Source organism: Sander lucioperca, chromosome 14, assembly GCF_008315115.2.
Source record: "Sander lucioperca isolate FBNREF2018 chromosome 14, SLUC_FBN_1.2, whole genome shotgun sequence".
Classification (NCBI taxonomy): domain Eukaryota; kingdom Metazoa; phylum Chordata; class Actinopteri; order Perciformes; family Percidae; genus Sander; species Sander lucioperca.
In genome coordinates, this window is record NC_050186.1 from 21,695,289 (window position 1) to 21,707,851 (window position 12,563).

Below are 12,563 nucleotides of genomic sequence, written 5' to 3' on the forward strand. Positions count from 1 at the left end.
CACTGAATTCATTTTGAGTAATAACATCTTAATTATTATCACAATATATTGTTACATTTTAATGAGGCATAATGAATGAAATGGGACGAGACTTATAATACGAGTATGAGACCATTTTCGGTAAACAGGCCTGTTTACGCACTTAAAGATTCCCTTTTCAAATCCTTTCTCAAAAATATTACTTGAACTAACATTATGCAAAACTGTAAATATATACCACACTGTTTTATTGTCGATTTTTACTCACAGTACCCTCTACTGCAAAGTGACTTCAGTCACAAAGGTTGCTCGATCAAACACTCCATGTCTACAGTAGGTAAGTGTGTGGTTATGATGTGTCATAGCATAGTGATCTTGTAAAGCAGAGTGTGTGCTCAGTTCAGCTGCTGAAGCATGCAACACCAGTCTAGTTTGCTCTTATTTCATTTCATTTTAACTGTGGCCTTGGTCACATCTCTTTTTCCTAACTTTAACAGGCTCAACATCTCCAAGGAAGTTTGCCTGTGATGCAGAGATTTCCCCTTCCCAGAGCCTCCCTGTGTCACCTCACAATCATTCCGACATCAAATAGACAAGTGATATAATTTAACAGTTAATTGAGAAATTGAAAAAAACGATGAGTAGGAAAAAGCTGGGACTCAATAAGGCAAATGTGTTCCAGAAACATAAGAGCTGCGTCATGCATTAGCAAATGTGTCGCAATTAATATCTATTCAAAGAAGTACCGTTAATTAATTACCTATCATTCAGTCTCCAAATCATCAAAATTAAAAATTGCAACTTTCCAATCCAGTTTTGCAGTCCACTATCTTAATGTTCAGTGAGAGACAAACAAGCCCACCTTGTCAGCAGATGTTGTCACGTATTTTAAGAGAAACAGTTTTGTCAGTGTACAAGAAACAAAGGTCTGGGAGTTTGGGATTTCATTTAGCCTGTTTCACTTCCACTCTTTAAATGTGTTTTTCCATCCAATCAGAATACAGAACATGGAATAATCTGGTACATAGCCTAAGAACATTCTGCAGGACATGGAAAATGAATACATGAAATACAGCAGCCTCCAACAAAGCTGGTGAATATTTTGCCTCGCTGAATGCGACCCAGATAGGAATATAAATACAAGTTATCCCCTTCTCCCTGCACACAGTCATTGCAGCACTCTTCTAAGCCGCCCATTATGTATATAAAGAAAGAGCAGCATGAGAGAGAGATGTAATGTATGTGGGACAGAGCGTCAGCAAAACACACAAATGGTGCAGGATGCATGTGGAACAGAAAGAAGAAAAAGAAAGGCAGAGGAGTGAAGAAAGAGGAAATGAGAAGAGATTTAAAAAGGGGGAAAAATTAGAGTCGGTAGAGTTTTTACCCATTAAATGAGTCATTACCGACCCAATGTGGTACTGTCTGAAACCCCCAAGGATCCCGGTGTGTCTAGTCCTTAGCGAGATCAACACCATTACACAACATCAAAAAACAACAACAGCATCTACAACAAGAACAATAACAACAACGACGACAACTGTGCTATAGTGAGATGGCGCCCAATATATAAATGATGCACATCATTAACACCACAGCCAGCCACACATTAGCACATACTGTTAAGTCTTTTATGTTTCTCAGTTTAGTGGCCCTCGCTCCAGTGGCACCCATCAGGAATCCAGGTGGTGTCACAGGGTGGGGCAGGAATCCAGAGTCACTGTACGTAGCCCGAAGCGTAAGCCCGAAAAAAAAGTTGTCACTGGGATGAACAGAAACTCCATCATTGTTGCCAAGGCGACAAGTTTGGCTTTTCAAGTTTTTAAACGATTGGGGTGAAGTCTCAGGCTTGTCAGAAGAGTGCGCAGCACAGTGGCACTATCCACAGAAGCCATTTGGACAGTTTGATGTGGAGTTCAACATGTTGATGAAGGGTTTTTTTCCAATTTATTTTGAAACAGGAAGGCGATATTTGAATGGTTCTGCTAAGGTATAAAACACGAACAATGTAGTCACTCAACACAATCACACACTAGCAAAGCTGAAGAAACAAGAACGTAGCATCAAGCAGCGTCGCATCAGAGTTGCTGTGGTTTTTGTTGGCTTTTTGCAGTCATTTTTTTCTTCTTTTCGTTTTGTTTTATTTGGCTGACACCGAACGAAATCCGTCTCCATGATAAAACACAGTCACATATTCAGCCACAGTCCACTACTGCCGTAACACATTTTCCTTCATCAGCTTCAACTTGACTTTTTCTTTTTATCACTTTTCTTTTAATCCTCTTTTATAATATTATACAGTCAGTGCCAAGCAGAGAGGATGTAATTGATGCCATCTCTTTAATCAGGTTGAATGTGAAGCAGGAAGGTGTTTAGCTGATAGAAGCGATGTTGATTTATTTGGTGGGGAAGAAGGCTGGCTCTAACTCCCCCCTCTTCTTCCATCCACATCTCCATTCCCTATTTCCAGCCCTCTCTTCCGTCCTCAGACATAAATGGCAGTTCGGGAAATGACAGAGCCGTCTCTCTGAGACTCCATGTCGTCGTCGAGGTACACCTCCATTTCTTCTTCCCCGCCATGGCCTCTGCGGACGTGATAGGCTGGAGGTAGCATGTCCCCGCCTCCCCCGATGCCTCCAAACCTGTCGTACTCTTCCTCCATGCTGTCATCCAGGTCGAACTTCCTCCTCTCAGCTTCGTCTATCTCGCCACTAAGGAGGATGTCGTGGGCGGAGGGGGGGTTGCCCATCGAGGCATGGTGGAGATGATGATGGTGGTAATTATTGGCCTTTTCCGTTAGAGTCCCCGTGGCGTCGCAGCCCTCGCGGTACGTGTAGATGGGCACGGGCCCATTGTTGTTCGCACCCGTCCCGTTCTTACTGCCATTATTGCCAGTCCCACTGAAGAGCAGGGAGGCTTTGTTGCCATAGTCTCCGCCATTGCTGCCACCGCTGCCGGCTGCTATGGAGTCCCCGCTGCTGGGGAAGCCACGCCTTTGCCGCCGGCGACTCCGGGTCAGGAGAACGGCAACGAGCGTGACAACCAATAGCAGGGCCAGGAGTGAGCCGATCACGGCGACCGCCACAACGCTGGCACTTGACGGATCCTCCAGGGCTTCTGCAGAGGGGATGAAGGGGGTTGAAAGGAGGGGTGGAAAAATGGGGGGAGGAAAAGAAAAAAAAAGGGCAGGAATTGATGGCTGTTTTTTAAGGAAGTCTTGCTCAATTTTGGAGGAGGTACACACAGTTCTTCTTGTATTGTTTTTGTGTGCTGTAATGATAGTAGTAGTGTCATCCTCTACGTGTGTTACAATCCTCTTACAAGTGTGTAGTAATGTTCTTCTCAGTGTAATCCCTTGGTAAGGGTGCAGTCAGTCATTGCTGGGATCAGGCTGAATAGGACTCATTCACTCTCTCCCAGCGGCTTGTTGCGCTGCATTTTGCAGACATTTTGCTCTAAAACACATGTCTGTCCAGCTGCTGGCACTTCAGTTTTTGTCGCTCCGCCCCCCTTTGCCAGCTGGGGAAAAGCCTTTACTACTGTAACGGTCCTTTGTTCTATACTTCATGTTGGTGTGAGCCAAGTTTGCCTCTCCACTCTTGTTTCAGTCCAAGATTGAAACAATGAGAAATGAGTTTACAGCACTAGCAAAAAACAGTTTGTTTTGTGCCTCGTGCTGCCTTTGCCAGGGGTTAGAGGTATCGGCCCAGCAAAGACACACAGACAGAAAGAGACAGACACACAGGACAGACGGGCAGAGGAAAATATTAGAAGAGGTTCAGTGGAAAAGAGCACACAGCCGCGCCTGGAAAGTGCCACAATGTTCGGCATCCCTCGGGCCCTCCCAATTTTACCCTCTGTTTCTTCCCCAGCCCCCTAATTATAACTGTCTGTCACCCCCTTCTTCCCTCTGATCCTCCCATCCTCTGCATCCACCGCTTCCTCCCCATGCCTCTCTTATCGGTCAGCTAGTCAAACCACAGGGCAGAGTGATGGCCTGCTGTCAACCCAGGACCGAGTCCAGATCTCACTGATCAGTAGCGCACAAAGGTAAAAGGTTCACACTGTGGAGCAAAACTCATGCCAGGTCATTTCTAAGAGGATTCTCTGCAGGAGTATGAGAGAGAAAAGAGGTCTGGCTGAGATAGTGTAGGATTTGTACGAGTGGATTCACGCTGGGCTAAAAAGAGGAGAAAAGAAAGTGTCAAACAAGGCAAGGAGAAGTGTTGAGCCTAGAGTGTAGAGCTGCACCAGGCCAGCTAATGTTTCTTTTTTTCTGTAAATTGCATGCTGGTTTTTCTTTGGGGTGCAGCAAGAGCAGCAGAACGCAGAACAGCAGGGAAATTTGAACCCTTCCTGTTTTTATGAAAATAACTTCAGGTTCTGCCAGCACTTCTGACAAACACAGCAGTGAATGCCAATCAAACAATCTGAGCTTGGCTGAAATGAGCACTGTGTGGGGTTACGCACCAGTGAGGGAATGACTTCTTTTTTTTTCTTTCAATGAAATCGCATTGGACATCAAACAATAATTTGCACGGTGCTGGCGAGTATGAGTTATGTTAACAAAACTAGTATAAGTGAGCCTGGATTGAAAGCCTGGGATTCATACAAATTGTTCATTCTGATGGTGTAGGAGGAAAAAAAAGAGAGGAGATGAAAGAGGAGAGGAAGTGAGCGAGAGGAGAGAAAACTAGGGAGAGGTTTTTATAGAGGGAGGAGAGCAGGCGAGCAGAGAGGAGAGTTAAGATTTCAAACACTCTCTTGCTCTGGTCTCACATGGGGATGCAGGAGGGTTATGCCAGGGTGAGACAGACGTGTTGGGCGAACCAGACGGGGCTCTTGGGACAGGATATGATGTCTATATTAGGGGACAGAAGGCATTAACGGTGAAGAATCCAACTTTGCCTGTCCTAGTTCTCCCTCTCTGCAAACTTACAGACTGGCAAGGAAATACAACGTGTGAGCCAAAATGTTATTTATATTTATTGTGCCATTTATATTTAGGAATTAGTGGTTACTGTACTTTATCAAGAGACTGGGTGAGAGACAGCTGAATAATGGCCTTTTGTGGTGGGTCTTTGGTGGCTGTCGTTCTTCTGTTAATAGAGTGCTTTAAAAATCTATCATTCTGTAAAGGCTTTAAAGAACAATTTTCCCACAAAAGCCCATTACAGCTGGCATGCTCATTCTTCAATAAATCATGGGTCACATGCAGCAGCAGCATGATTATCCTCCAATCTCAAAGTCCAAAGAACAACGGAACAGTTACCCTTTTGTGAACAACGTACATCTTGGCTATTATTTTGTTAGTTAGAATATTGATCTTTACAGTATAGACATGGTACCCCCAGGTTTTCACAAGTTACATTTAAGACTTGAAAAAACAAAAATGTAATACCATTAAGAATAAAATGTAATACTGGCAAAAGTATGTAGGATATTATGAAATATCGGAAAGGATTTTAGGCTATAAAAATAATTGTTTACCAAGTACTTGAACTTAATACAACATTTTATTGTAGTACTCAATACATACATGCTTTGTGACGAAACAATAAAGGACTTATTTAATCTTATGAAAGGACAAGACAAATGTAAGACCTTTGTGAACAAAATGTAAGGCTTTCTAAAGAAAATTGTAAGGCCTTATTTTTCGAATATTATATTTAAGACTTCTAAGACCCCGTGGGTACCCTGTATAGAATTAATTTAATAACATTAGTAACATATTCAGCTTGGTAAGGAGCTATTCCTTCAATCTGCCAAGTGACCTAAATCCATGTTACGTAATTATTAGCTTGCTAGCAATCTTGCGAATGCTAGCTACCGAAACCCTTTCCGACTGAAGAACGTGTTTTCTTCAGTGGAGGAAAATCTGGCAGGTCGCCTTCAGCTAAACGCTTCAAAATGCACGCTGCCATCTCGCTTTTACAATGCTGTGTGGGAGGTCACTCTCTTACTATCTTTACAAACCAGGGAGGTCCAACAGTTTTTAAAGGGAGGGACTCACATGCACTAACATGCATGCACCACTAGCCCAGCTACCAAACAGAGAAAAGACAACACACACAGAGGGAGTGTGACTTCATTCTCTATTATATATTTACATAGAAAACAGTTGTTTTCTGCTATATTGATGTTCAAAATATCATATATAGAACCTTTAAAAGGTGTTGGTAATCATGTTTTTGATCTTCGGAAAGAGCCAGGCTGTCTGGCTCTTTCCTTATGCTGGTCTTTTTTGCAAAACTAAGGTAATGGCCTCCTGGCTCCAGCTCCATACTTAACGTAAGCTTGATATTGATCTTCTCAATTTACTCTCTCTTATCTTGGCAATTAGACTCATCAGCGTATTTTCAAAAATGTCCAAATATTCATTTAGGATAGGACTGTTTCTTGACAGGCCAGTTCGTATAACTTTGATTTAATTAAATTTTTTGTTACTGTGAAATGGGCACATTGGGTTAATCATGATTACGAAGTCCGAATGCAAATCAATGGGAGCAGGTGACGGGCGACACAGAAGTCAATCATGACACCATGTGATGTGTAATGCCTTTAGAAAATGCTAAAAAATACATCTATCAGTCCTTCCAGAAAAATGCAGAGTTGTTTTGTGATTGTTGCGGGCAAAAATCCTTGATTATGTGGCACGTTTTCTTAAAAATGTGATGGAATATGCGGGATATTTATGCAATTTTATGCAATGAAATTGCGGGAACTTGCAAAAACTGCGGTTTCATCATGGCTTCATCACGGGGTTTGCAGCTTCTCGATGATGTTCACGTCGCGTAATTACGTCACTTCATAACGTTCCCATGGCAACAGGGGAAAATGGCTGCTCTTGTGTGAAGTAAACGCAACATTTTTCAACTTTCTGCTAAGATATATGTGACTTTTTTGCAACGAAAATGCGGGGATTATGAAATCATGCAAGCCCTGCATATTTTGCGCGGAAATCTGCAATTTATGCGGCGAAAGTGCGGCGCATTTGAAAAAATGTGGCCCCCGCCTAAATATGCGGACTTTGGCTGATTATGCATTGAATTATGCGATCGTATAATCACGTTTTTCTGGAGGGACTAATCTATGTACAGTAGAAAACCATCTTTTATCAGATGCAAGGTTTCTGCAGGCTTTTACTGACATCCCTTATTACAATCTAGAAACACTAAAGGATCGTGGATTTGCTCTGACAAAAATGTGCCATATCAACGGCAGTGTCAAATCCTTGTCAACCGCCCAACGAGATGCTTTAGTAAACACTGTTCTGTGAACATATTTTCTGGGGAGTGGAAAAAAAAAAGAAAAGCAGAGAAACTATCGTTAGCAAGAAAATAGGCCATGCTTGTCATCCTTATTTCTCATCAAGAGCAGCAGCCTGCATACATTAAGAAGCACGGTGATGAATGTCAAAGAGAGAGGCAGGAGAGCTTATATCAGTCTCTGTATTAGTGTCATGTACATGGATGAGATTAGGGGAGAGAGAGAGAGAGAGAAAGAGAGAGAGAGAGAGAGAGAGAAAGAGAGAGAGAGAGAGAGAGAGAGAGAGAGAGAGAGAGAGAGAGAGGCCTGTGAAAACTATTACTACTACAGTTAGATTCACTGCGGTAGGGATAATCTAAATGAGAAGATTTGGGATGTGAGGAGGCAAGGTGCAAAGAGTGAGAAGGGTGGAGAGAGGAGAGAAAATAGTCTACGGGGCATGAAAATACGGAAATCTTAATAATCTTTTGTTGATCTCCCTCACCACTTCTCTCCTTCGTCTTTTCATGCATCGTTCTCAGAAAGTGAAATTCGTCCTGAAAACACAGAGAGCTGCTTCCACAGTCAAATAACAAGCCAGAGGCGGTGACTCTAAAAGCTCCACAGTAGGAATTCTCATTATAAACGCAGCTTTTGGTCAAGGACAAGACAAAAATGTACCCTCGAATAAAACATCAAAACACCTTATACTTGAAGGCAAAATACAAAAGGACGAGTCATCTCTCCTTCACAAAGAGCACCCATTTAGACAGAGGAGTCGACTTTCTGTATCACATTAAAGTTACTATATGTAACTTTTAAATGTTTCGGAAAAGGTCCGATTTTCCCCGCGAAGTCCCAAAATGATTTACGGCAGGTAGACGGCGCTACAGAGCACACATTCTGACGGGTCACAGATTTCGGTGTAACAACTCCTGTGTTATTGTATCCAGCCAGGTAAAAGGTAGTAGGGCATTTCTTTATATAGGCCTAATTGTATTTTAATGTTATTTTAGAAGTGATCCGTTATTTTATGGCTGATACTGGGACAGGGCCATCACAGAAAAGAAGGAAATTAAACAAAGAACAACTAAAAGCTAAAAGGGAAAGTGAAAGACAACGGGTGAAACCGAGTCAATCTCGGTCGGGCTTTCAACAGATGGAGACAATTACGGGATTGTAAATGATTCAAAAACGTCCCCAAATTGACTTTGGTCTCGGCGCCGCCGCAGAAGAAGAGCATTTGACTTTGTTTTGTTAGTATTTGTCGAAATCATCACTGAATGCAATGGATTTTCTGATTGCCAGATATCGTTAGTCTATATGACAACAAAAGTAATTAGTGGTCGAATCTTCGTACTGAGCAGCCAAATCCACTTTGAATCAAAATGTTCTGATTTTGGTTAAAGGCCCAATTATAACTCATTACTTCAGCTTGTTAACAAAGTTATTTTTTTTTAAGTTTTGAGTTTCTGACTAACCATTCTTGCCATCAGCTAAAAAGGTAATAGTAAGGTAATACTTCCGACTTCCTACTGCCGACCTTCCACGATTATGAACGCCATGATCATGAAGGGTGAAAAGACAGAGAATAGCTTGCACTTAGAAAGTCAGTTAATACTTTTTTTCCATCTGACATACAGGGAGCAGAAGTGCCCCATCACCATTATCCCGTCATCAGTGTAAAATTACCTTTTCTGTTTTAAGTGCAGGCTTCTCTATACTGCAAGTATTGTCGTTTTTTTCCAAATTCAAACCAAATGGAGACTCAGCCTGTTTTAAACACATTTGACCTTTGGTTTATCTTTGCCTCCAGAAGTACTCTGCATCTGAATTGTCTACATATACAAACAAAAAATCCTATTCACAACTAACTTTTTTTTTACTGTAGCCCCTAACTAAAACATGTTAGGGGCACAGGCAGAAAATGTAAGGGTGCACACCTTAAATCGAACTGCAATGCAATTTTTCACATCACAACATCATGATTTTCATGGAAACAAGGTATCAACAGCGCTGTGCAACAGCATGTGTGGACGAAGAGCGTGAGGCTACAAAAGCGAGACACACAAGTGTAGATGGCGTTACCCACACAGTTATCTCGCTTTGCCAGACCCTCCTCCAAAGCGCGCTAAAGGAGGGTCTGGCTACTCCACATAGCATTCGGGGATGGGAGGCAAACGTGCTCTGGTTTATTGGCATTTCTTTAAAGCAATCACAATCGTTTTGGGCGGTGCCGCTGCAAAATAGGCTCGGAAGGAACTTGTTTTGGTGGAACATGTGTATGTTTATAAGTTGTTTTAGTCGTGCAACAGAAAACTCAAGATTGGACAGATAGTCTAGCTAGCTGTCTGGATTTACCTTGCAGAGATCTGAGAAAAGGTTATCCATAGTCCTCATAAATCGACCAGAGTTTAAAATGCCAACACAAAGGAAGCCCAAGGCAACGGATATCCGGCCTAAATGAGTGAAATCCGGCAGATTTTTCGGCGGCAACGGAGCAATCCTGGAAGTGGAACATCAAGGATATCAACTACCCACGCAGTTGAATAATCCCTCACGGACCGCCCCCTCTCACACACACACACACACACACATTGGCAACTCTGGCAGACTCGCTCTCTCCCCCTATTCAACATGAAATAAAAAAAATTTGCAGGTCGCACATGTGCGAGTAGTTTTAAAAATGACTCGCACTGTCTCAAAAAAATGGTCGCAGTCTGGAGCCCTCCTATGCTGCTTCTTGGGTAGAAATAACCAACATGAGCTTCAAATGGTGTTTGTGTTATGTCTTGTAATATTGAGCCATAAACAAACTACTGTACAGTAAAAATAATGAAGTCATGATGTACCTTTCCAAAGCAGTGTGTCTGGGAGGCAAAGGCTCCTAATCCTAGCAGATGTAAGCGGAGGTGGGGGAGGTGAGGCTGAGACTAAATGTTATCACGGTGGGTTAATGGGACCCGGAGGCAACTCACAGATGTACAGTAGCAAGAGGATTTGAGGGAAACCTCAAAAAAATTATTTACTGCTGACTTTGACAAGGTGTATTTTTAAGGATTGAGTTTAAGAAATAAGCTTGTGTTCCCCCCACCCAGACAGGTGCAAACAAAACATGATGAAAAAGACACACGAGGTCCAACTGAAGGACATGCTTCAATAAAGACTATAATGGTTTACAATTTTCCAGTTGATGATAGTGCACTTGTGTGACATCAAGCACAGTGTGCTACTTATGCAGCATCTGACTGAATCAGATTAGCACTTATTCATAAATGACAAAGCCCACCAACTGTGCCATGTTCCAGGAACATGTAGTGTTCTAAATTTGACTATGGTAAAGTACATCTGGGCCATTAAAGTTGTCATATACTGTACAGTAAATGTGAACATGAGTCATTAAGTGCAATCTGGATAAAAGCCCTTTACATAGAATGAGCAATTTAAGGTAAACGAGGCAACATTGAAATTTTTATCAGTGCAATTGCACAACGAGACAAAGAACTGTACTTGCACATGTTCGGTAATACTAAAAAATAATAACAGAAAAGATTATTTTTTTCCCACCTTCCATTTACCTGCACATTGTGCTGGACACACACTTACATTTAAACATGTACATACTTGTACACACTTCAGACTTTCAGTCTTTATGCTAAGCTAGGCTAATTATGTACTGGCTCCAGCTCTGAAATTAACATATAGAAATGAAAGTGGTATTGATCATTTAAGTCTTGGAAAAAAAGAAAATTAGCATATTTTTCAACATGTTGAACTTTACTTTCTGTATCTCATTGCCTGTTTTTAACCTGTGCGCACGGGTTTGTGCACAGAAATTTCTCAAATTATCAACTCATGCACAAACGAATAAGTGGTACTGTTAAGTTAATAAATACTACACATTCAGTAACAGCATGTAACATAAAACACAGCTTCTGTCATTTTGACTTATGTTTAAGGAATCTTAAAGCTAACACAATATTGTTATAACATCTGATGTACAGTTAAACACTAAAACTCCCAATGGTAGCCGTGACAACCTGGGACTTTAATTCATACTGTCACAGTGACTTAACATTAATTTAATTAATTAACAGCATAACATGTTTTAGCAAACAAGACACCATTTTTTTCCTGCCAGTCTCCGTGTATCAGTTTACAGTTTAGAAAGATCCTTTACTGTTTAAAAAGGAAATACATCACATTAAGGAAGTAATGAAGTTACATTTAATGGGGCTTTTAGTCCCTTTTTATGCCACCATTTGTGCAACTGTTGCACCACAATGAAAACATTTGATATGCAGCTTCTCTTTATTTCTCCTCTATACAACCACAGAAATCTCTGCAGACACACATGCAAACATAATTAGTCACATTCTCTTTACAGACACACAGAGCCACAAATCCACACACACACATACTGTATAAATGATGAATGCTCTAAATGTCTCTCCATTCATTCACTCATACACACAGATCAGCAGTATTACACACACACACACACACACACAGACACACACACCTCAAAAACATCTATTAGCCACTAGACACTAAAAGCCTTCAGTGTTTATCCTTGTCACATCTCTAACCCAGCCACAGCATTTGTACATCACACACACAAACTCTCTGACACACACACACTCTGCTTAATTACCCTTGATGACACAGAGAAACTTACAAGACACACACACACATCATTTGCCCCACAAGCAAAGTCTTACACATCCCCCTCCTGCATCCAACCACCGGTGTTTCCATGACGATTTCAATCACTTCCTCATGCAACCCCTCGATGCCGCAGTGAGGGAGGAAATTTCCTGCCTAAATCACCCCCAATTTTGTCTCTTCATCACGGATTCTAGTCGGCGCTTTTCATCTCCGGCTCTCTCCCCTCGCTTTTCATCAGCGTGGAAATAATCAGAGGGTGGTAAAAAAAAAAGAAAGAAAAAAGGAAGAAAGGAATAACTAAACTGTTAACCACACAAAAAGAGATAGAAAAAGGGAGAGAGAGAGAGAGAGGAAAAAGTCAGAATGACTTTTTGAAGCATCTTGTTTTTGGCATTTTTCTTGGCCCATTTAGCCTCACTATACACTCTCCTCTGAGACTCTCCGGATTTTAAATGGATGCTTTCTGACACAGAGCAAGCAGATGGGATGCAAACTAAAGAGCGCAGACAGACAGGAAGGAGACAGAAAGAGAGAGAGAAAGGGAGGGGGAGGGAAAGAGGGTGTGGATAAAGGACTGGATGGATACATGATGGATAGATGGATGAATGGACGTGGAGATAAATGGGTGGATTCATCTCTTTCAAGCTCATTACCCCTTTTCACCTTGA

At 41.7% G+C, this 12,563-nt stretch overlaps 1 protein-coding gene across 3 annotated transcripts in view; it reads right to left on the reverse strand.

The window, feature by feature from the left end:
- pvrl2l (PVR cell adhesion molecule related 2 like) overlaps positions 1-12,563 on the reverse strand; it is a 325,590-nt gene that overhangs the window by 133,181 nt on the left and 179,846 nt on the right. For 2 of the 3 annotated variants that reach the window (XM_031295583.2, XM_031295582.2), the window contains exon 7: positions 1,924-3,096. The exons of the other annotated variant lie outside the window; for it this stretch is intronic. In XM_031295583.2, the coding sequence (XP_031151443.1) occupies positions 2,465-3,096 (632 nt within the window). In that variant the 3' untranslated portion in view covers positions 1,924-2,464. Of the gene's footprint in view, positions 1-1,923; positions 3,097-12,563 lie in introns of those variants that run through there. 3 annotated transcript variants of the gene reach the window in all.